Source organism: Xiphias gladius, chromosome 3 (genome assembly GCF_016859285.1).
Source record: "Xiphias gladius isolate SHS-SW01 ecotype Sanya breed wild chromosome 3, ASM1685928v1, whole genome shotgun sequence".
Lineage (NCBI taxonomy): Eukaryota > Metazoa > Chordata > Actinopteri > Istiophoriformes > Xiphiidae > Xiphias > Xiphias gladius.
The window spans coordinates 4112531-4138932 of NC_053402.1; the positions used below are offsets into that span (position 1 = coordinate 4112531).

General features: G+C 37.1%; 1 protein-coding gene across 1 annotated transcript in view; it reads left to right on the plus strand.

The window, feature by feature from the left end:
- si:dkeyp-72e1.9 (syntaxin-binding protein 4) overlaps positions 1-26402 on the plus strand; it is a 69446-nt gene that overhangs the window by 16049 nt on the left and 26995 nt on the right. The window contains exons 3-8 of the mRNA XM_040116663.1: positions 1192-1287; positions 5479-5548; positions 5660-5734; positions 14863-14942; positions 17529-17652; positions 18756-18897. Coding sequence (XP_039972597.1) covers positions 1192-1287; positions 5479-5548; positions 5660-5734; positions 14863-14942; positions 17529-17652; positions 18756-18897 — 587 coding nt within the window. The remainder of the gene's footprint in view (positions 1-1191; positions 1288-5478; positions 5549-5659; positions 5735-14862; positions 14943-17528; positions 17653-18755; positions 18898-26402) is intronic.

The window sequence follows — 26402 nt, forward strand, 5'->3', positions numbered from 1 at the left end:
CACTGGCCACAGTACAGTTGGATGTGTTCTCTTTGACCCACAAAGACCTTTTGCCATTTCAAACAATACAGCTGTAAATTTAATCCAAGAGGCCTCACAAGGTAATGATCACATTCAGGATTCCTTGCTTGTACCATAGTTTAATAAACCAATGGTACTGTTGTCACAACAGTAAAACAGTAGAATAAATAGATGGAGAACTGTGTAGTTTACATGAACTGTGATAGCCACCAAGGGTGCTAAAAGAGAGATTCATCAACTGAAAATCCTAAATCTAGCACTTTTTTCATTTGAACCAGCAGATTTTGCTGTCGGTTATTAGCCTCAGTAGTTGGAGTCACTTTATTGTTATTTCAGACTTGCAAAATGCAAAGCCTAGTAATAATTTACCAAATACAGTAAATAAACATTTTGACCATGTAAATATAATTTATTCCCATTCATATTAATCTAATCTTTTAAACTACCCCAAACCCCGAGGTTCAATACTTGTGAGTGAACACATCCCTGCCCCTTGAAGTCAAAGAATGACCGCAGAGCTGACTTATATGATCCTCCCATTCTTCTTCCGTCAGCAGTATGGCAATAAAATGGCAGCCGCTGACAAATGACCTTCTTTTCATTTCCCTGAGATCACAATATTGAAAATCCAATCTGTAGCAAGTTATTATTATTCATTTATGTTTATGTATTAGCATTTGTTCCATTTGGAGTTTACCAGCTTTTTACTGTGAAATAGTGATACAGACATGCAGTAGTGTGATTGTGACTTATAGTTGAAATAAATCTCAGTCAGCTCTTAGTTAATGTTATGATACGGTAAGCTGAACCTGAAAGAAAGCCTTTGCTTACCCTGAGGATTTTATTTTGCACCCAGTGGTTTCAATTAAATATTACAGGCTGTTAGTGACAGGAAAAAGCTATAATGTGGTATTAGTGAAAAGGTACGTACATAATAAGTTGACCATTGTAAATGTATTTTTCTTACTGTGTGGTCACGAGCAGGGAGAAAGTCACTAATAAATTAAATCTTGAAACTTTATAATGAGATCCAAATGTTCTCCCAATGAGAATTAAGCAAGAAGAAAATCTTAAATCTTGCTAGTCACTGTCATCAGTCTGTGGGATTAGTTGCAAAATTAAGAAAAAAATTGGAAAACCCATATAAAATGATTTTTCTCCTCCCAACAGGAATTAAAGTGATTGGTGGAGTAAAGGAGCTAACTGGAGAGGAGTTCGGAGTCTTCGTCAAACGGATTTTACAAGGTGGCCTTGCTTCAAGTGATGGTAAATACTGTACCCTCTGTGGGTACCTTCTCATGTCACAATGTCCCAGGTTTAATTATTTTAATTCAATTTAATTTGGTTAGAGTATTGTAAGACAGTGAAAAAATACAGAGACAATCCAGAAAAGGAAAGATACTGAAAAAAAGAAAGCTTTACATCATTGTCTCAGAGGGCTGTGGCCTGTGAGTTGTCCCTCCCTAACTACTAACGTCTCCTAATTATGAACTGTGCAACACTGATGGTAGCTGTCGTTGTAGATGGCTGAGATGTCTGTAGCTATGAAATCTAGTAATGACAGTAGGAACAAAAGATTGCTGAAATATTGTAGTTTTGATCTTCTGTTGCATTCCTGGAACGTTTTGAGTCATCCATTTCACGGAATTGCAGGATAATAACAAATATAATAATCCACACTGATGCCGTAAAACACATTGTTGGCAACCCCCTATATTTTTTACACTTCTCTGCTGTGCTCAGTGAAGCATCATTTCCTTAGAAAGCCATTCAAAAATACATAAATCTGCTGCTGGTTATACTGTCTATTGTGAACATCTTAATTATATCTGTAATATTAATAATTATAACAATCAAAGCTCTCAGATTGAAGATGAGTTTGTGGTTTCACTATGGACGTACAGTATAGCGCTATGGTGAAAAAAGAAAAAACACATGCACAGAGTTGTGAGTGACTGAAACATGGAGCCACAAAATACAGCTGCAGCCAGTAGTTTCAAATAATATGACATGAGAAGAAAGCAATGAGAGCAAAAATAACTAAATAACATTAAAAAAATAAAGGTTATGGTGGGTGGCTTCCATAAAATAAATGATTGTTAAATGAAACAATTCCATTTTCTTCCTCATGGGGCCTACTTAAATATTATTTCTGTCCACCAAATTTCTGATGTACCTCAGTCTGGTGAAGACAGTTTGTTCTCCTACTCTTCAGCAGCACAGGACTGCTGCTTTTGGGGATACTGATGCTGAAACAGAAGTTAGAGTCACTGTTGATTTAACTGATCGATGGTCCAGTTGCACATATGCTCTAACCCTGTGAATTCAGGGTTAATCCAACAAAACTTAGATTTGCTCTGTAACACGTAGTTGATGCGTCGTTTATAATTAGTTCCATGATGACTGAGATGCCAGGACTATTAAGCAGATAATGATGAGTTACTAGAGAACAGACTATATTACTATATTGATGAATCATAAGGTAATAATTAGTTCATAAATATCTGTGAATCAACATACTGACCACTTTCTCCATGAGTCCTTCCTTGTTAATTCTAAGCCCTCCACTGAGCGACAGAAAACGGTAACTACACATGCATTACTGATCACTGAAACTTTTCTCTTTTCGTTCACTTTGAAGGAAAAGTCGGTTTATCATTTATTCACTTTTGGTGATGCTCCTATAGAAGTTTCAAGGTCTCTCCCAGGGGCCTTAGACAAATGTTTTATGAGTCCAGGGGGCCTACATATGGAGCAGCCTGTCGCCTTACCATAAATGGAAATAAGACAAGCTATGCCTGGCTGAGCTTCAATTTATGTATAGTGCACGGAGGGCACTTTAACATCATATATGTTTTTATCTATTTGGATTATGTGTTTGGGTTGAAGTAAAGATAACCAATTGGGACTAAGTTCTTTGTCTCAATAAAAACAAGAAAGATGATTGTAAGAGTCTTTCTATTGAGATAGAGTCTCCTTTGACTTCTTGTGATAAGGTTTGTTTCTCTCCTATACTGTAAATTACAATATATTTCACTTTAACCATATCAGTGTGTAGTGTGTTTAATTGTGTTCAGAATATTTTGTAGAAAATCTTCCACAACAGCCCTCTAAATCAACGTGATACATTCTACTTAGTAGTTACCAAGTAGCCCATCAGTACTGAAATGGTTCCTTAGTAACAATGTACAATTTTGTGTACCACATTGTAAGGTGTTACCAGTTAGCTCAGTAGTTTTTATAACTCGGGAAACAGCCGTTAGTGAGTGAAAAAGAAATGATCTACTTGATGACACATGCTCTACTGTCTGAATCTAAGTAGAGTTTGAAGTAGTAAAAAAGAACAACTTGAACCACATTTTTCTTTCAAAAATGTCATCAATCAAAATTACACTCTACATTCAGTGAATTTTCTTTTATTCTTTTTAACACTTATTCCACTTATTCTGTGCTTTTTAAAGTTTCACCAGATAATATCACCAGCTAAATAGAATGCAAGTAAAAAAATGTAAAGCTGCAGAAAATAGAAGTCAGTCATACAGAGGTTTAATCCTTATCTCCAAAGCCTAATACTGATGGCCAAGAAAGTAGAGGATTGAGACAGAAGATAAAATAATGTAAAATAATGTGTTTTCCAACACTGTTCTTAATCTTTTGCACTGATGATTGAACTGCAGGACTGTTACGTCTGAAACTAGGTTTCCTCAGAATAGCTTCTCCCACTTAACTCTGTAGACTACACAGTTTGATAATAGTTTGAAGAGAAAGTTGGGTGAAGTCCCTGATGTGCGTTGTCTGATTTGGTGGATTGATGTACAGTATCACAGGAATAGGAGTTGCACAGGAGTGCAAGGCACAGGAGTTGCCTATAACAGCAGTGGTCTTTGCCGACAGTATATAGGAGGCAGCTTCCCCTGCTGATGTCTGCTGTATACCCAACTAGACACTATCATGTCAGCAAATTATATTTAAGTGGCACAAAGATAATCATTTTGGATAAAACTTTTACCAACTTAACTGTTTGTTGCTTGTTTTTTTACATACATTTCTTAAAGTTAGGTTTTGATAAAAGTATTGTTATGGTATTCATATTGACACAAGTACTGAAATGTTTCATTGAGGCCCTGACCTATTAATAACTGCCATTGATTCAAAACAAATTCCTGTGAAATGTTTAGGAAAAGGAATATTTAGCTGATAGCTCTATCTCCGAGGTGTCACAACAGAGTAGTGATCTACAGGAATTGTGACAAATTTAAATACCAGAAATGTTTTGTTGAGTGCTTCCTGAGAAGTTTCCTACCTGGATGCTGCTGTTTACCATAATGACAATTAGTCATGTGAATCTGTTCATCTTGTAAGTTCTAAGTAAAGGACATAAAAATGGCCATGGAAGTGGAAACTGCCCACCGTTTAGCTTTTGAGTAAATATCGGTCTTCGGCAGGCAAATGCTTTTCATACAAGTGTTGCCATATGTATGGTAGTTTGTTATTAACAGGATAGATATGGAATTAGATAACTAGCATCCTTCACATATGAAAATTTTGATTCTCCTTGTACACCTGTGATAAGTATAAGCTAGGTCCATCTAGTAACAAGGTCCATTTAGTAGGTGTTCTGAAGCTTTCGATCATATCATATGATCTACCAAGCAGACTGAGTTAGCTCAGTTGTCATGGAATTGTAGCTGTTCAAATTTCCCTTCCTCTGAGCACTTTAAGGACTTCTTGTCCATACTGGCTTAAAACTTAAGAGTGAAAGTTCACTTGTGTCCATGGAAATCTTGACAAAACACATGTTGACAAAACAATCTCATCTCAAAGTCGATTTAGGACTAAGTTGTGGAGCATTCGATTGTATCGTGAGATATGAGATATGAACATCGACTGTGAAAACGATAGGAAAAATGTTTTGTGATATTGTTTCAAATAAATTCTTATAAGCAGAATCAAGGACATTTTGCTGTTCTATAGACAGTAAATATATGATGTAAATAATTACATACAATTCCCACTGTTTACATAAAGAAGCATATACTACAAATTCTATTGGTACACTTGCTTACATTTCTACAGTATTGAATGTCTATCTATGATGTGCATGCTATCAGGGTGAACAGTATGATCACCAGGCTCTTCTCCACATACATTACTCCATAGTTTTTTAGCCCCTTGGGTAGGACCATGGGAGACACAAACAAGTCTGAAACCACCTTCCCATTGTGGTCTCAGAATTTTGGACCCCACTGTGTATAAAAATAGGTTTACATGCAAACTATAATGAAATGCCCGGGTTCCAGAGGATGCTGGGTTTTCTGGAGGGAATCTGGACATCACTAGCTTTGGTCCATTTGTCTTGGCATACCTGATGATATCTGATTATTCCTGATTACTTGTGGAGCTGATACCTCCACAGTATACAGGACTATCACCTGACCTTTCTTTGTCCTCTGATAGGACACCTGATGGCAGGAGACCAGATCTTGGAGGTGAATGGGGACAGTTTAGTAGGAGTCACAAGTGAAAGGTAGTCTTACAAAATCTTGCTGCTCTCATCTTTGTTTGAACCCCATGGTTGACTGAGTTGATGCTGTAACAACAATTTAAATGTGTTTTTGTATCTATTTTTGTTTCATAGAGCGGTGGATATCTTGAGAGCAGCCTCTGCAACCAATCACATGCACCTTCTCATAGCCAGAGATGAGGAAGCAAAGTAAGCAGATGTCTGTGTATACTGTATTTGCATTGATTCAGTGGCACACTGGTTTTCACAGTCCCAGTCAGGGGATCCATAATCAAAAACCATATGTGATTGTTTTATTTCAAACTATAAGACTGAGTAAATGGTAAATGGACTGCACTTATATAGCGCCTTTCTAGTCTTATCGACCACTCAAAGCGCTTTACACTACTACCACATTCACCCATTCACACACTGACTCATATGGCGCACTTATCTATACATACTGCACTTTCCATACACACACGATACATCGGGGGCTATACATTTGGGGTCAGGATCTTGCCCAAGGACACTCTGACATGCAGACTGGAGGACCCGGGGATCAAACCACCACCCCTCCGGTTAGTGGACGACCTGCTCTACCACTTGAGCCACAGCCACCCCCAAGTGTGCAGACTTTTATGTTGTAAACTATTAATCCAAATTTAAATTTTTAACATTCCAATCTATTATACAACATTTTGTACTTTCATATTTGAATATTTGAAGTGCTTATTCTTACCCTTGCATAATTCGTAAAGAGAGTGGCTTTCCTACTTTACATGTCAATAAGGCTCAATTTTGGCAATCATTCTCTAAATCTTGTTGCTTTGTGGTGTGAAAGCAAAACAGACCGACCACATGATTTTGTGATTTTACAGCTGTGATTTTGAGCATCAGTTTAAAAGTTAAACTACTGCCAAATCCAACTGCTAATAATGGGAACTGTGGGAAGTGTTCTATATAATTAGGCAGGATCATATGGTAACCTTGGTAACATGCATTCATGTTTGAAAGTGAAAAGCATTTAAAACAGACTTGCATTGTATATTTTAGCAGTTCCTTGATAAAAAGTTAGTGAAATGTAGCAGATTAACAGCAGCTGAGGTTCCATCCAAGTATAGCTCAAATTTTAACTGAATGACCCAAAAATTGGAAAGAGAAAATGCGAATTAATGTCCATTTCCATTCACTATTATTAGGTATGAGTTGCCGCATCAAGATAAACAGCTGCTGGGGCTAATTCTCCAGTCTTTGCCATCAACCCTTTGCAGAACAAGAGGACACTTAGATGATGTAATTAAAAGAGTTATGGTCAAAGCTCAAATGATGGAAAGCCATGTGGAAAACATGATGCAAATCTTACATTTCTGTTTGTTCTGATTCTCAGTCATCCAGGTCTAGTGCTATAAGAAGGCAACTGGATTTGCTTGAGGTTCTTGAAAACGTTTCGGCTCTCACCCAAGATGCTTCTTCAGTTCTAACTGACTGGTGGGGAGCCATTTACTCTCTTGTGGGGTCATTAACACCTATGAAAGGACAGCCAGAAAACTTGCAGATTACCCAAACCACCTGTGCTTCAACTTGAGATGCAGGCAACACCGGATCATTCCCAACAGCTTAGGCATGGGTTCCACTGTGAACGGCCACAAAGCTGAAAGAATTCTTCAGAAGGCTCAGAACCAGCTGTTCAACGAGAGACTGAGACGAGTTAATTTCCCCATTCATACCCTTTAAGAAAGGATTGACTAGATGCTCAAGGGACTGAAATCACATCTGTCTAGTGAAGTACTGGAGGAAGTCTCCAAGTTCATTGAAAAAGCCCAGATATCTCAACACACCAAGGGCAAGGAATGACAGACACACAAATTCCAAATATTACAGTCATGATTTGGCAATTCCCGTAGAACAGAAGAACAAAGGATGATAACACTACATAACTGGACACTCATGAGAAGTGAGTGAATAACTTGTCCGACAGAGGGTTCACCCAAGTGGAAAAGGATATCTTAGCCAAGCGACTGAACTTTGCATTATCACCAGAACAGATACCAGGGGTAGACCTCATCACACCCGCAGAATCGGCCATCAGAAACAGCAATTTGGCAGATACAGAGGTGGACCAACTCAGATTGAATGTATCAGCTGCCCTCACCAGTGTGAAAGCACTGCCTTCCTACCTCACCATCCAAGAAAGGAAAGCACTGTCATCGCTACAAAAGGACCAGAAACATCACCATCTTGCCTGCTGTTAGAGGAAGATGCACTGTGGTTGTAAAAACAGCTGTTTACCATGCCAAGCAACTGGTCTGACACAGATCTATGAGACACTGAGCCAAGATACTACGAGCAGCTATAAGAGGAGGGTAATAAACAGCTGGACAAGGACAAAGCCATTGATTAACCCCTATATTACCCCCTTGTACCCAGGGGAAGCCACCCCTTGCATCTATGGACTCCCCAAGATACATAAGGAAGGAGCCTGGCTCAGACCTATCGTCAGTAGAAACAATTCGATTACCTACAACATTGCCAAACACCTAGCCAGAGAACACTCCACACCACATCAAAAATGCCCAAGGATTTTGCGAACAAGGTTAGAAAAATAAAACTGGACAGATGAAACCATGGTATCCAACAATGTCACTTCTGTCTTCACATGCATTCCTATCCCCAGAAGCAATAAAAACTGTAAGGAAACAACTGCTACAGGGCAGCACTCTGTCTGATAGGACCTACCTCACCCCGGATCACATATGCGCACTGCATGACCCCTGCCTGACTACTACCTATTTGTAGTATAATGAGTGTTTATACAGACAGAAGCACAGCTGTGCCGTGGACTCACCGGTGTCTCCAATAGTGACCAATCACTATATGGAAGAAGTTGAGAGCAGAGCCCTGATCTCCTTTGCATGAACTGCTCCCAGCCACTAGTTTAGGTACCTGGATCAAAATCAGAAAACAAGAGGTGGAAAACTTCAAAGACCACATTAATGCAATGGACAGCAACATCGAATTCACTCCAGAGGATGTCGGAGGGAATAGTCTAGTCTTCTTGGACCGGCGGTATACATTGAAGTGACAGAAGCATCAACATTGAAGTATACAGAAAACCCACACTCACAGATCGGTGTTTACTCTTTGATTCTCATCACCCACTGGAGCACAACCTGGGGGCTATCAAAACCCTGACACCATCAGGCTCAGAATGTACCCACAAGGACATAGGGGAACGAGAAGGAGCAAAAACACATCAGGGAAGCACTTAAAATGTGCGGTTACCCAAACTGGGTCTTCATCAAAATCACAAAAAGATACAGAACAGATAGAGAAGAAAACAACAATAAACTGAACAACATTATCATTCCTTAAGTTGTGGGAGTATCTGAAAACTCAAGAGGATTTTCAACAACCACCGCATCCCTGTGCACTTCAAGCCCATCAACACTGAGGCAGAAGCTTATCCACCCTAAGGACAAAACACCCAGACATAAGCAGAGCAATATAGTGTACGCAGTTCAGTGCAGCGAGGAATGCACAGACCTGTACATTGAGGAAACAAAACAACCACCTCACAAGAACATGGCACAAAACAGGAGAGCCAACTCTTCATGTCAGGACTCAGCAGTCCACCTACATCTTCAGGAAAAGGGACACTCATTTTAGGAAAGCAATATACACATTTTGGTCAGAGAAGACCGATGGTTTGAAAGACGAGTGAAAGAGCCGATCTACGCCTAACTGGAAGGACCATCACTAAACAAAGAAGGTGGTCTATTACACCACTTATCAGCCACTTAAAAAGTAGTCCTGAGAAACCTCCATAGGCATCTTACCACCCATTTACTCTGTGATTCATGTGATCCTAACGACTCACATGATGGCTTGGTGGGTCAACAACTCACATGTGACCTCAATGACTCTCAAGGTGTTAATGACCCTCAAAAACCTCAAAAAAGTCCAGTTGCCTTCATATAACACTTAAAAAAAAATTAAGTAGGCTTCCGTTGCACTTTTTCACATTTTGTTTTAATTGATTGAACAACTTTTCCACTCTAGCCAGTTTTTTTTAATGTGTATATTTAGAATGGTGGATGGAAACACACTTACTAAGTATTCCCCTACAATATTATGTAACAAGATGCCGTTTTTTCAATCTGCCTTTTTCTGTCTGGTATTAGTAATGAAATAGAAGATCCAGTTGCAGTCTTGACTAAACACAGTTATTGTTTTTTTTAGTTCTTTGCGACACCAGAGAACATAAACACATCACGTAGGGTTAGTGCATGATGTAAGTGACCAGAACTTGATACCCCCCCATAGTCCAGAAGATGCCGGAAGACATCAATGAATCAGTTACATGTCAGTCCATATAACTTCATTTTTACAGTTCTTGGTTGATTTGTAATAAGTCACTGTGAATACGAAAAAGACCAGAACTAATAGGAAATGAGGGCTCTTTTTTAAATTTGGTCTGATTGTCCTGGAGACTTTTACACACCTGCCACCAGACATGCCATAATGAATCCAGTTTTCTGCTAAATTATAAACTGTTTTCATAACTGGCAAATAACTATGTGACTATATCAGCTCAAAAAAAGTGTATACAACACATGTAACACACAAAATGTATTGACGTGGCAATACTGACATTACTGATGGCAGAAGCTGGTAGTATTAGTGTTTAACCAGCTTTTTAATCATATCATAACCAGTTTGGGTGAAAACAAGGTCAGTGCCAGCTGTCAGTATCACAGGCCTCATCTTCCATTCATGTCCACTTCAGACAACATGATCCTTAACTGTAAATTCACAAAGGTAGTGATGGATTTGCATATTTTAAAATGAGCAAGACTGTTGCACATGAATGTGTCATGTTCTGCCTTTAAATCCTCAGTGAATAGACTGACACAGGCAGGATTTACACTTCAGCTGTTAGAGAGTCAGAAATTGGAAGTAATAGTAATAGTGATATGACGAAGCCATGAGTTACAGACTGTGGACATACTGGGCAGATGCCAGTATGAATATGTAGAACTGCATAAATGTGAGACAAAATGTTGACAGTGACATCTTTACATTGATGGAGGTTAAAACATGAGTGTCGTGTGTAGTGTAATTTCAAGGTGATTATTACTCTAATGTGGTGATGGATTCTCACAAAGTGGTGTCAGTGGTGGGGTAACCTGAGTCCCCCCTTCCTGTCTTTGTGTTACATGCAGACCTCAACCTAGGCAGTGCTCCTTATGAGATGAGCCATGTGTATTAATCTGTGCTCTGTGCTTAAACTACCCTGTAGCCCAGAGCAGAGGAGCTGGAGGGGAAGAGAGTGGATGGAGGAAAGGGAGGGAGGGAAGCGGGGGGTTAGAGCAAGTCAAAACTAGCTTAGCTCTCATCACATGCTAACCAGCTGTAAGAGCCTTGGAAAATATTACAATAGAATGGAATCAGCGCTTTACAACTATCTCAGCAAGGCTTACTATTTATCAAATGGGTCAACCCAATTACAGTAAACCATAACAAAATTCATATCTAGATACAACATATTGAAATTAATGTTCGGATAGTTATCCAAATGTTTCCATTAGAACGTATGCATTGCTGTCTGCACCTACAGTGTACATTACTTTTTGGTACTACTGTATGGGAATGCTAACATTTGCAGCTTGCATTACCTTTTTGAGCACAGAATAGATTTGTTTTTGCACAAAGCAATTCTAATTGCAATAATATATAAATTCTCTACAAAATATAATTTGTGTTTGAAAAAACGTTTCCTTGACTCAGAATGTCACATTGTGTGCTTAGAAATGAGACACAAATATAATTCCATAGTTATGAAATACAGTCACAAATAAGTTTATAACTCTATAAGAGCATGAATAGTGAAAGCAGCTGTTGAGTAGAGATATATTTAAAAAAAAAAAAAAAAATCTTTTTCTGTTCTCAAAATGACCCAGCATGCACTAGTATCAAGACACAAATATACACATATCAGCCACAGCATTAAAGCTGGTAGCTAGTTTAAATGTTTTGGCTGATTGGTGTACAGAATTTCTCCATGGAATTATTTAAGTGTCAGACTGGTTCGAGTGTTATGACTTGTTGTACAAAAATGCCATACCTGTAACCTCAATTCCTATATGCTAGGATGCATAGTGTGTCCTGCTGCCTATGCAGCTAGTTGCAGCCTTTGTACATGTGATGTACATTTCTCAAATCGGTCAGGGATTTGATTTGATTGCTCAAACATGGGCATGATTCTGAAGCAAGTATATAAATATGTGTGTGTGTATGTATGTGTATGTGTATATATATGTGTGTATATGTATATATGTGTATATGTGTATATATGTGTATATATGTGTGTATATGTATATATGTGTATATATGTGTGTATATGTATATATGTGTATATATGTGTGTATATGTATATATGTATATATGTGTGTATATGTATATATGTGTGTATGTGTATATATGTGTATATGTATATATGTGTGTATATGTATATATATGTATATATGTGTGTATGTATATATATGTGTATATATGTGTGTATATATATATATGTATATGTGTATATATGTGTGTATATATATATATGTATATGTGTATATATGTATGTGTATATATATATATATGTGTGTGTATATATGTATGTGTATATATATATGTATATGTGTGTATGTATATGTATATATATATGTATATGTGTATGTATATGTATATATATATGTATATGTGTATGTATATGTATATATATATGTGTATGTATATGTATATATATATATATATGTATATGTGTATGTATATGTATATATATATATATGTGTATGTATATGTATATATGTGTATATGTATGTATATATATGTGTATATGTGTATATGTATATATATATATGTGTGTATATGTGTGTATATGTGTATATATATATATGTGTGTATATGTGTATATGTGTATATATATATACGTGTGTATATATGTATGTATATATGTGTGTATATGTATGTATGTGTATATGTGTGTATATGTATGTATGTGTATATGTGTATGTATATGTGTATGTATATGAGTATATGTAGATATATATATGTATGTAAATATGCATGTATATACACACACACACACACACACACACACACACACACACACACACACACAAACACACACACACACCATTCAGCCACAACATTAAACCGGTAACTGGTTTTAATGTTGTGGCTGTATGTTTTCGGAAAACCAGAACAGTTTTTTTTGGGATGACACCTGCACCTCCACCCAAATCTCCCTCACCCATGTTGTTGGAGAATGAGGGAGCAATGAAGAAATTTTGCCTCAACAATGCTTTTTCTGGAAATGTAAAACAGGTTTTCACCAACAGACACCCAAACACTCACCTTAAAACAAGTTACCGATTTTAATGTTGTGACTGATGTGTGTATTTTGAGGAGAAAAGTTGAATGTAAAAAGCACTTTATTTTTCTTCACAATGACAACTCCACATGATACCTTTTAGGTTTGATTTCATGTTTTGTCCGGCAGGTATATGCCAGAGAAACTAATCTTACATGAACATATGAACATATGTCACATACTTACAGTATATAACTGAGTTAAAGAATACACCGAATGCAGAAAAGTGCTAGGGTGGTGGAGGGAGAAATTAATCAATGTAGGCAGCACTTAGGAGCACACATCGGGACCAGCAGCAACAGCATTATGATCAGAAGAATAAGTGTGACAGTTTGTGTCTTTATTTACCAGGGAGCCAATGTGACTGTTAATCATAATCTGCACACCATAATCTAGAAACACCAAATTTGAAATCATCATCAAGAGGGGATATCATATTGTTGTGTTGTAGATGATAATATTCTATCAATAACAGGACGCAGATAGACCATTCCCAGTCAGTGTATACTGTTGTTCTATGATACTGTGTTTCTCAGATGAGCAAAGCTATCTCTAATTATGTTTAATTTATGCCTAAGGCCTTCACCAGGTTATTGAAATATGTCAAAATGATTATTAACTAATTTTATGACTTAAACAGGGTGCAGGTGAGTGACCAATATGGATACTGGCTTAATGAATGTATGTTCATAAAAACTCATTATTTTTTCTCATTATCACATTTACCCTATTTTTTTGTGCATGTTTTATTGTTTTATGTTTTATTGTACTATGGGGGTAGAAATATTGGTATTAACTTACAGTCTGTAATATAAAAGCACAGTTATTGGAAAGATTTTGAGTTCTGATAACAATTGGCAACAGGACATTATCTCCTGGCTTTTTTTTTTTTTTTAACATAAAAGAGTTTCATTGAAAATTTTTTTTTAAAAGTTTGATGTAAATATGTCATAGACAATACACAGATACACAAAATCAGGAAAAAGGGAAGCAAACAAGCAAAAAAAACCCAAAAAACAGATTAGATCTAAAACAAACTATAAATAGCATAAAACACAAAGAAGGTGTTATGCATAAAACTGAAGTATGACACAAATGAAAATAATAATAATACTACCATCACTTTTAATCGCAGCTGAGGTCTTCCCAAAGCCATGACCACAAAAAAGAACACTGTGCCTTTTTTTTTTTTTTTTTTTTACATTTTCTGTAATAAAATGGTGTTCACATTTGTTTTTAAAAACTGACATCTGATCAGTTGTTCCAAGTTTTGGCCACCGACACACTGAATGGTTTTCCTTGTAATTATGCTCAAACACCTGTAAATAGTCTGATGTTTAGCCATTTAAGACAAGTACCTATATTTAATCAATAGATTTTATTGACAGGTGTCAACTCAAGGCTAGTTCTGGATTAAGACACTGAATACATCTTTCCATCTGTCCATGACTGTCAGACTCTTAGCCCAATATTCTTTTTTTTTTTGGACAATTTTGTTTACAAAATGTTTACATCAAGTGAATCAGACACTAGATCTTCCCACCTGATCCACAAACAGAAAACAAAACAAACAAGCAAACAAACAAACAAAACAAACAACAGAAAAATTAAAAACAGACAGTAATCAAGTGAACACAATCACCCATGATATTCACAATCTTTACAGAGTAAAGTGAGGTACAATAACCTATCCTTGTCCAGACCCCTTAAAAATGTTCCCGAATCTCAAAAACTTTCACTAGAGTGAGTTCTTTCAGGTGTAGTGACGAAGTCATTTCATTAATCCACTGTTTAATGGCCTAATTTTCCGAGTTTTCTGTACATAAGGGTGCTGAATAGCATCTTCAGAGCAGCCAAAAAGAACAAGGCCATTACCCAAAAATATTCTTAACATTTTTCATTTTATTTTTTTGAAAAGGAGAGAATTTGCTGAGCTGCTGGAGAAATATGGATCCAATGGTAGCACAGGATCAACACGCAACTCTCCCATCCAGCAAGGTAGGCAAATCCCTGCCTAGTCCTTTGTATGGTGCATTCCCAATTCAGTTTTTTTTTTTCTGCAAAAAACTAACTTTAATTTAATGTGGTCAGATCTCCTGCTCATGTAAAGGTATATGAAATGAAATTTCTGTGTTCACAATCCTGTATTAACAGTGCATTCTAATTTTTTCTTATGTGTCACAAACCTCAAACAAATTCCCGGTGCTGCTAAATGACCTTTCTATTTTTGAGTACTAAGCCTACAGGGTAGATGGAGTAAGTCGGCCTTTAAAAATGGCCTATGACAGTGCACTTGTCCATTACACAATTGCCAACATCTGTTTCAGTGGAGAAGGAGACAGCCAGCTGGTACAGATTTGTTAAAACAAGGTTTCAGCACGTGAGCAGTCTTGTGTGTTCCATGCATGGGATGGTGTTGATTCATCAGGGTCCAAGTCCAGAATGAGGAGACATGGACTTAAGGCCATCCTACATATATATAAAGCTAAAATATGTTATGTTTGCAGTATGGTAAAACACTAAAACTGTCAGAATTTACACATAAAGATGTCAAGGTGAGAAAATGTACTGTACGGATCAGGTTATGCTTGAAAAGAATGTGTTGTCCGACCACGATGTAACTCAAAAGTGTAGCTGTTCAGAACGGCCACACTCAAAGGCAGGGTGAGTTCTGAAGTTATTCCACTACCAGTATACATCTGATTAAGTATACTGGCACCTTATGAAGGCCAAAACCACATGCTTTGCCATTTATGCTGTAGTTCAAAGGAGACAAACGTGGAAAAATACAGATTGCAACTTTAAGTTACTGAATATGAGCTGTTTTATAAAGGTATAGTTCAAAATATACCAGAGGTGTTTACTCACACCCCATGACTTGGACGTGATGATATACAAACATTACAGAGCTTCTTAAGTTATGGTACAAAAACATAATGACTGAATTTTTGGGTATTTTCTTCCATGTTGTTGTGCTGTGCTTTCCCCATTTGCTCACTTAGTCGCAAGATCTCTGTTGTAATAGCTCACAAAATGAAGCCTTTTCAACTAATTTTGTTAAAGAATCCATGGTACCCCTGTATACAGCTGAATTGCAGAATGAATAAGCTCCCCACTATAAGACTTAACTTTGATTCTGAGGACAGGAATGAAGCAGATCTCTTCATTCCTGTCCTCAGTATCAAAGTTAAGGCAGTAGTTAAAAAAAAAAAAAAAACAAGTCTGGGGGATATTTAGGCTGCTCAGCAGTTGGCTTGGTCAGCATATCGGGTGTTATTCAGTGCTTAGAGTCTCTCACACTTAAGAAATGTTTGAAAGGACGATACACGTTTCTCAGCTGAGAGACTCAGTGCTATTGGAGCCATGTGTAGTATATATGTAGTATATACTTGTCAGGAATATGATGAAGGATGACTCATCTGACCATACCACTTTTTTCCACATCTATATAGACCAGTGTCTGTAGTTTTTGCATCAATGAACTCTCAAATGTGCATTCATCTTTGCAATGTGGGGATTATGGACTGCAATCCTACTATAATATCCCTCTCTATGTAATTGTCGACGAACTGTTATTGCTGACGCAGTCTGATCATGTCCTACATTTACATTCTCAGTCACCTGAGGAAAAGTGGCTGTTCTATTTTTCCTTACATATCTCACTAATGCACGAGCATCATGGTCATCAAGTGTGCGATGTCAACCGCAGTTTACGACCCTATTTACTGACATCTTTCCCATAGCTCTAAATGCAGATGTCACTTTAGTCACTGTACCTATTCAAACACTCGCCAGTTGAGCAGTCTTTGTGACTGAAGCGCTTGCCATCTGTCTCCCAACAATGTAGCACCTTTCAAAGTCACTTAGCAATTTTCCTCTTGCCATCTTGATACAAAATTTGAATCAACTGGGGCTGCTCAGCATTTTTATATATGCCACAGAGCGTGATTGGATGTTAATTGCTTAATTGTACTATGCAGTGCACCTGTCTGGAAGCATCTGCTTTTGTTGTGTTTCTCAACTCATTTGCTTAGGTTTTAATTTGTCACCCATCTGCAACAGCAACATACTAATAGTCAGCAGCGGCATTCCAATAAAGAAATATACCATAGGGCACTGTGGAGTCGTATACAGAAGTGGAACATGAGAGACATTCCGTTTTCATTTGCCATAAGCTGGTGGAACAGCAGTGACACACCACTAAGAATTGACATATGACACTAAAACAAGAGTGGCACACCACTGGTAGTGATAATATAGTAGTGATAATCCATTTGGAAGTTGCTCACAGCATCAGCATTTCACAATAAACAATGGCATATGTCAATATAAATTGGTTTGTGCTGATGAGAAGTGGTACATAACAGTGCAGAGCATGAGCAACATACCGTTTATAAGAGCCATAAGCTGGTATAATGGTCATGGTATATCAAAAGCCAACAGTGACACACCACTCAGAATCAACACATGCCACTAGAACAAGAGTGGCGTACCATCAGCCACTTTTTGATCAGTGTTACTTTGGTTAAATATCTCTACCTACTCTTTTTTTTGTGTTTCATGATCTTTTTTTCCAATCCAAAGGCAGTCGCTACCTGGATAGTACATCATCTGGATCCTCGTCACGCTCTCAGAGTCCTTTGTTGTTGAGCCCAGCAGGCTCTCAGAACACGTACAACAACAGTGGGCCACTGCTGCGCTCCCTCAGGTAAGAGTTAATAGAGGATTGACATGAACCATCGCACTGCTCTCCTGTTGTTATAAAACTTAGTTGGCAATTTGTGGCCGGCAAGTACTTGCGCTAAGCACAGATGAATAAACTATTTTATAGATTTGCACCCTTATAACTCTTGCCAAATGGGCCGTTGAGACATAAAATTTAAAATAATCCACACCTAGATGCTCTACCCAGCAAAAGCAGGACATGTGTTCACAGAATATAAAGTGCTTCAACAATCATTTTGAACAGTAGAAAGTTGTACAACGGAAACATTCATTTCATAACACCAGCAATGAAAGTTACTGTATGGTCAGGAGAACCAAAAACTTTATAATTTAACTATTAAAACATGCAATCATGCCAATATAAAATGTTTCGTGAGTATTTTGAGTTCCGTATATGTTTTATTTATATATATTTTATCAAAATTTCTCTCTCTCTCTCCAAAACAATACTCTTAATTCAGTAACATCTCGGGCTGTACCTTTTGTGCAGGCTGGGAGTTTAGAGCACAGCTCTGTGCTGGTCATTTGGAATTTTCCTGAGCCATGCTGAGGTTCTCTCCTCACCCATACTGCAGTGGTATTTTGGTGACTCTGGTGACCAATCCAAACTTTGAAATTTTTTTGCAAGATTGACCGTGTTTTGTACTATCCACCACCCACTTGCTCAGAGAAGGTCAACAGTGCAACACGAATGGTCCACATATTATCCAGTTATATTTGAGAATTCAAAAAAATCTGAAAAAATTCATATTTTTGATAAGGATCTCTAAATTTCTTTTTCAAAAATTGTGTCCAAACTATGACCTAAGTGGGACATAAACTGTAAATATAAACCTTCTCTGTGGTGACAAAACTATGAAATGGAAATGGAAAGTTTGTAAAAGGGTTCAAGCACATCTCTTCTTACTTATAATCTCTACTTACTGATATTGACTAATGAATCACTTGAACTCTTCATGTGACTGTGCACAATAATGGCAGTAATGCCATGAAAGCATAATAAAGGTTAATGTGAACCACCAGCCTCTTTTCCTTACTTCAAAGTTTGATGTGGTTATGCGTCTCTATGTTGTGTTTTTTTTTAAGTCACCCAGGTGAAGGAGTGATTCAACTTCATTCAGTGACACGATCCAGCAGTTTAGGCATTACCATCGGAGGAGGCTCCAACAGGCCCAATGGCCCCGCAGTCTTCATCCAGGAGGTGCTGTCTGGAGGAGACTGTCACCGGGTAAGAAATGAGGGCAACAGCTTAAAATTTACTCTGTGTATTAAAATACACAAAGTAAAATGAAACCTCAAAACTGCAGATATTGACTGAGAGAGAAAGATTAAGGGTGTAGTGAAAGGAGTAATGTTTCCCCGAACCATACCACGCTGTTTTAATTGTGTAAATAAATAGAAAATAAGTAAATGCAAGCAAGACTGAAAATATCAACAATAATTGGGGACAAAATTTGGGGATGCAATTCTGCTTTTAGGGGCTTTAAAACAAAATCAGGATTGAATTTTTCAAGCTGCAATAATTGAGTTTTGACCACTGGGGGAAGAATAACATCCGAATATTTTGACAGTCACACAATCTTCATTGGATTATATATATTATATATGTTAACATGTTGGCAAACAGTTGCTTACTTACACGACCAGCAGACACATTCTCGTCCATGGTTGATGAATTCTCAAAATGAATTTACTTAGTCTTAGTTTGAAAATGTATAACAGGAGCTGAAAATAACGTTAATTAAAGTCAGTAAGTAACGTTAACTGAAGGTTACTTTAACTCAAGGTAATGTTAATGTTACCAAGGGTAATGTAACGTTGGTGTTAAGTTAGTGGCGTGTCATCAGGATAAGCAAGGCAAGCAGTGCTTGACCAGTTAAAGCTAAAAATAGACATCAATTAAAACGATACCGAAGTGGAAGCAATATTTCTCTTTACATCTCCGAACAGCGCTTTATCCCATAAATGACCTGATATTGTCTGTTTGCATCCATCTTGTAATTTATTGGATGCTTGTGCATGCGCATTAACCTGGGATTTTTGATGGTGACCAGCTATAGCTAGCTACAGACAAGTGTGTTTGCCAAGCTGCCCTTGACTTAGCTTCCACCATTCTGAGATCAGTTATGATATTGCATGCGTTATTATACACATGCGCAGATGTAGATGCAGATCCAGAAGTGTATCAAAACTGTACTTATGCATTAGAAAATTACTTCAACAGTCTTTTCTACAGAAGCATTTCTACATGTTTATTCAGTTTACATATTTAGAGTTAACCATGTTACATAATACGCAAACCTTTTAATTCTGTTCTGCTTTTTAGTTATCATAGTATTATCTTGGTTGGTTCCTCAGCTCTGCTTGCCTATCTGTAAAAGTCACAGTACGCCACTGCTGTAGAAATGTAACTGAAAATTAGTTAAACTGAAAATAACTGAAAGTAATTTTAACTAAATGTTAATTTAACTTTAACCTATGTTTTGCTTTTGTTTTGTTTCTGCTTCATGTTTAATTTTCAGTGAGATTGTAGTGGTATTTAGTCCTTAAATGTGTTACTTTTTTTCTTTCTGAGGGCTTAGACATTAGCTACCATTACTGATTGAAACATAATGTTTGAAGTGAAACATGCTGCTTTAAGTTAGGCATGTCAAGCAGCAAAATTAGCTTTTGAAAAAAATGTATTTGGGGAACAGATGATGCTTTTTTAATCAGTTAGTTCATATGTCCTTGTAATTCTTAACTTTATTTACTGACAAAAGTTATAGTATGTTTCATCATATTGTTAGTTTTTAAAAGTTACTTTTTATTTAGTTTTGATCTCCTTTTCTTTGTGGAAAAAAAAATTGTTGAGAAATATTGAGAAATATCTTTTGCCATAGTTTTTGGTGGTGAAATTTGCACTGCAAACTGTAATAAGGGAAGTAATGTTAATGACATACTTTGATATTATAAAGGAAATTAGATATGACACTAGAGTCTTTAATTTTTTACTATTCTCATCATCTTATGCATCAATCAATATTGACATCAGAGATGGTGCAAAGAGGAAAGTGAAAATGAAACTGCCATCTACCCAAAAACATAATGGAATGGAATACCAATATAACCTGAAAATTCATATACACATTTTTCAAAATTCAAAATTTTAAGCTTAATAACAGTCTTATTATACCTAGATTAAAATATATTATAAATCCCTCCAAATAAATGAATGATCACTCAATATTGTGACAATCATATCTCTTTTAGGAATCTCAAACTTTAACCCTTTCTCACCTTTTCGGATTTTGATAAATAAGTTTTATTTTGGGAAAAGGTGAGCAGTTGGTGGCTTTTCCTGTAATGAGGGAGATTGCAAGCTGAGTCCCAACTCAGTGATCCTCCAAAGGATGCAACTCCTAATAATACTTTAAGTAATAATATCAATATCACAGTACACCACATTATAAATTGCACTATGCCAAAAAAGCCTTCTTTGTTTCCTACAACAAAGAATATGTACAGAATTTCTCTGTTATTTATAGCGTCACCTTGACTGCCTGAATGAAATTACCATAAAGTGGCAAATACAGACCTGTCAGTTCATTAAATCCCGTTGAATATTTAGGAATTCTGGGTGGATTAAAGAATATTAAATAATGCTTGAATATTTCTTGGCATTTGTGTTGCTTTACTGATAGTACTGCTTTAAAAGAGAAGTCCCAGAGTCCCAGAACAGACACACTACACCAAATGTGAAGGTCAGCCATCAAGCTAGAACTCTGCTTAGGGCATCAGTCTGCTCCACTATCCCACACACGCACACACACACACGCACACACACACACACACACACACACACAAACACACACACAAATACAGAATTAGAGATCAGAATTACAGTACAGAGGATTTTCTCTTGCATACTGTTAGATACGTACATGCTACAGGAGCAGAAGCAGCACCTGCAGTCCCTACTTTGTCTGCCATTCAACCCAAGTCCATTGGTATGAGTATTTATTTAATTACCACTAGTGGTTTTTATCAATGTCCTATTTTCAGTGGTAGATTAATCAACGTTTGGTGTTCTAGTTAGTATTTCTGGAAGCAGGGCGGTTTTAAATGGGTTGGAGTCAAATAAGTTACAATGTGTTCGTTCAGGGTAATAAAGGGACATCTCATTGATGTGTTTTGATAGTTTCTGGATGACAGCGTAGCTCTATGGCACAGAGGAATAAGATACATTAGACTTTCGATATACACTGTTAGCAGGATCAGTTTATTGTTGGGTTTGTTTTTTTTTGTGGGATTTGTTCACAAAAAGTAAAATATAGAATATCACCAGATTTATACTGTAATCACTGTATAATTACACATCCAGTTTTTAAATGCTGAGAGCAGCTGATTGGTCTCAGAGTGGCTACTTGCCTAGTACTTAAGTATCTAGCACAGGAGTGCACTGGTAAAAGTATGTGAGGGTTGAGGTCAGAGAGAAACAGTAAATGATCCATATATTCTATCTGGAAGCTGCTGGTATACATGATGGATGAGCTCTGTACCCTGTCCAGAATGTCAGAAGGAACATCCAGCCATTTGTGCTTGACAGAAACAAGGCACAAATTGTTGGATTCTGCAACCTCATAACTTCACTGGAGGCCTTTAAGATTGCTTTGTCTGTCGGAGGAGAAAGAGCAGCAAATGAATGCTAGTTGAAAAACATGAAGGCTGCACCAGGACATTACACTCCAGTTTGTCAAACTGACATAACACTGTGGAATGCTGACTATGCCATGCATCTATCATTAGATTAGATAAGACTGAAACATAGTTTACTGTCATCTTGTTAAAGGATAACTGTAGTTTTTTGTAACTTGGATTTTTTTTTTTTGTAGTTTTGGCTGTCATTCCAGGAGCAAAGCACTAGTTCAGGCAGAGCACTGAAGTCTAGTGTGCATTTGCTGATTGGCTTCAACTGTTTCATTCATGCTTCACCATCACTAGCTCATTCATATTAAATTACCAGAAAGCCTTAAGGCTGCACCAGCCACTAACAAGTCACAATATATGCTTATATACTTATTGACTAGTCTTGTGACATGTACATAACGCAGTTTGCAGCCACAACTCTATCCACCATGTTTTTGTTATTGTTGATTTAATTAAGATCCTCATGTACATGTTTCTTAAGGGGGCTTTGTTCTTTGAGAGCTCCCTTTAAGACTATAACCTTACCGCCAAACCTAATATAACTATTTTCTATAAATGGTCAATTCTTGAATGTGTTTTTCTCCACTAAACTATCACTAATCATGGCCTTGTACTCACTCAGTCCAGTATCCTGGGAATTATGTCCATATTGGATGATTTTGCACTTTACAATTTCCATTCAATGCTAATTCCTAGTGCCAATGTCCTTTATGTAGTGGGGCTGAAATTAAAGGTATGGAGATTGGGGTTATCGATGGGGTGTAGCACATTTGACTTAAATAGAGGAGACTGGAATCCGTGCCCTTTCACCCTTTGACCTGCAGTTAACATTCGCATTTTGCCATGACAAGTATTATACAAAGTCAGAATTGGAAAAACTTTGGAATTGAACATAAAGATAAACGCTGACTTTGAATTTATCCCAGGGTTGACTAGATTTGACTTATGAAGCTGAGTGATAAGATTTTGAAAACCTTGGTTTAGATAATCTGGATAACCTGGCTACTCATGTTTTTTGCATGTATATAGTAGGAGAACTGGATTCTGTGTTCCAAGATCGTGCCCCATTCAATCAAATAAATGTTGGTCACCAGGTGCACTGTTTCCCCGTGGATTTTTTTCAGAAGTGGTGCTGTTGTGCACCTGTCTATTCATGTGAGATGCTAGACCCATATTTCTGCATGTCGGTGGAGAAATATCTTAAAATAACATTAGAATCATTAAAGATAGGGTTATTCATGTTTGCCTTGTCATGTGTGTGTTAAATTACCGGGATCTTTTGACACTTGAAGGGCGCTGGAAGCCCAGATAGCTGTAGTAATAAATGTCGAAGAATAAAAAGCCTCAACAGAGAAAATAACTTACACTATTTTTATAAATAGAAACAGATATTATAAACTTAATGAGTAAGGCTTTAAGACTCATCTGAAAATTCAAATATACTTTGACCAACAAGATAAGTGTACTCACTACATAATGAAGCACAGATGTTTTTTTTGCTTGAACAAATATGTACAAAAGACCGCTTTGGAATCATTTGAGCATTAATATGGTGCTGACATAATTGGCCTATTCTTAAAATTTTGACATTCAATCTCTCAAAAATGGTTAAAAGAAAAATGTTTATTTTTTTGTGCACAAACGAATTGAAATTGTTTAATTCATGTTCTCATCACATGTGGCTCCGACCTCATGGACATGCAATGTTTGCATGAGGTTCGGTAGTATTCCTCCAGACGTCAGTAATTAGGTACACTATCTGTTTAATTAGATGTCCAACCTGAGTAAGTAATGTAAAATGTGCAGTTTACAGAATAGGCTGTGTAATGGTGTTAATGCGTAGCCTAACAGGATTAACTAGTAACCTAGTTAGCTTGGCTTGTAACAATCACTTTGCCATGAACATACGGAAACGTTCACTTTGTTTAATTCCACTCGTACTTATGTGATATTTCTCCTGCCAAAGAACTTAGCTTAGTAAAAGACTTTACATTAGGAGGGTTAGGTAGGTCTACTTTGTCGCCGTATGGTGCTTCTCCATACGGCTGCTGCTTCACACGTACTCACGAATGGCCTATTTTGGACTTCTAAATGGTGACATGCATGTATTTGTTTGATGTGTAGTAGGATCCCCCTTCATTACATACCAGCCCCAGTCAGATGCACACAGTGTAGAAAGCACAAGTTGTGGTGGTTACTTTTCATTTTGAGTATTAATGAACCGTGTGAAATTTCAGCAGTGTTGCAATATGTTTTTCAGGCTTCCTCTGGCTTCTGAGGAGCCTGAACATTAGGGTCCTTCTCTGACTGAGCTAACTGACTTCCCACTGACTCCTCCGTATGAATTGATTTTTTTTTTTTAAATAATTGTGTATAGGAAAGACATTTTTGCAGATTACTTTGAAAATGTTATCGTAACCATTAGAATTTATGGCCCTTTTAAAGTAAGCCTTAATATAGATTACCATTCTTTGTCACTATAGTGGATTTCAGGGGGGCAACAGTGAAGAGTTCAAAATGGCACTGGCAAAAAAGATGGTATAGAATTATGATGGCACTTGTGTGATGGCCAAAAATATGCATACGTAGTAGCAGAGCAGAAATGTCTGTGGAATCTTGGATATAATTACTTTCAAAGCAGAGTCAAAGTGACAGTAACTCTCTCAGAAGTCTCACATATTGAAGGGAAATATAAATGATGATAAAGTAGAGAGACAATGATCCTATGGGCAAGACACTCAAACAATCGTATATAACCCTTCTTTTTGCACATATCACTGCCTTTCTTCCCGTCCTCCTGCTTCCCCTGCTTCCTTCTCCCCATTCCAATCCTCCTTGCCTCTCTGTCCACCCACTCACTGTCAACTGTGGGCAATATGACAAGGAAGGAAAGGAGGAGAATGAAGGGGAGAGACAGAGAATAGAGGAATCTGCACTTATGTTTGTGTGCTTAAAGGAAGCTTTTACTAAGTAGGTGCAGTTGCTGTTACCTTTTGGTACAAGATGTACAAAAGGGGTTTTTATGAGTATTATGACATTTTGCTACAAAATAAAATGAGGATTTTGGTAATTACCATGCTATAGCCGTGGTACATGTTTAGATTCCCTCTCTTTCAAACAAATTAGACTATTGTAGTGTGTTATTGACAGAACCTCTGAAACACTCCACAGACAGATTGTAACTGATTCAGAACTCTGTGACAAAATCATTAACCGAGACAAAGAATTGTCTCGGTTATCTTTATCTTTTAGATACATTGTTGTGTTTTCAGTATGTTGCACTGTCACCAAGTCAGCTGCCAGCTTTAAGTACTTTCACTTAAGTAAAATTTTGTATGTAGTAATTTTACTTTTAATGGAATATATCTAAACTTTTGTACTGCTACCTTTATTTCAGTTACTTATTTTGTACTTTGCACGTTAACCTGCATAAAGAAATAAATTAATGAAGCTTTAAGTCAATAAACAAAAAACCATAACTAAATTAAATGTACAAACACAGTTTTGTTCATTTAATAAAAACACAATGCATTTATAAGTTCTGACTGAAAAACAAACTATTATTTATTTCATAACCATCTCTCGACACACATTGCATTAATCCAGCATCAGAACTGGAAGATTTTCTCAGAGATGAAGCTGCAGTGCAGCAGTCATGTAGGCTAGATTGCGTTTGGCCCATTTTTTTCCCACTGACTTATGGACTCAAAATCCCCAATAACAGATGGTGAATGGTACAGAGTAGTAAGACTACATGCAGCTATGTTGGAGACAGGGCATGGTAAAGCAAAGTTGTATGTCAATACTGTCATTTAGTCTCTTTAATTTACTCGACACTGTACACTAATGCCTGGCTCTATTACAACAGCTACTGACATTAACCCTCTCTGATTCTCAGTCTTCTTCTTATAGAACCAGTTTGTCCATTTCCCCCAAATCCCAACTGTTAATCCCTTTTGTAATATAAAAAGCAAGCTAGCACTTCATACACAGTAATTTGCTGTATGGGATGAGTCAGCAGGAGGATTATGCAGCCATGCATTT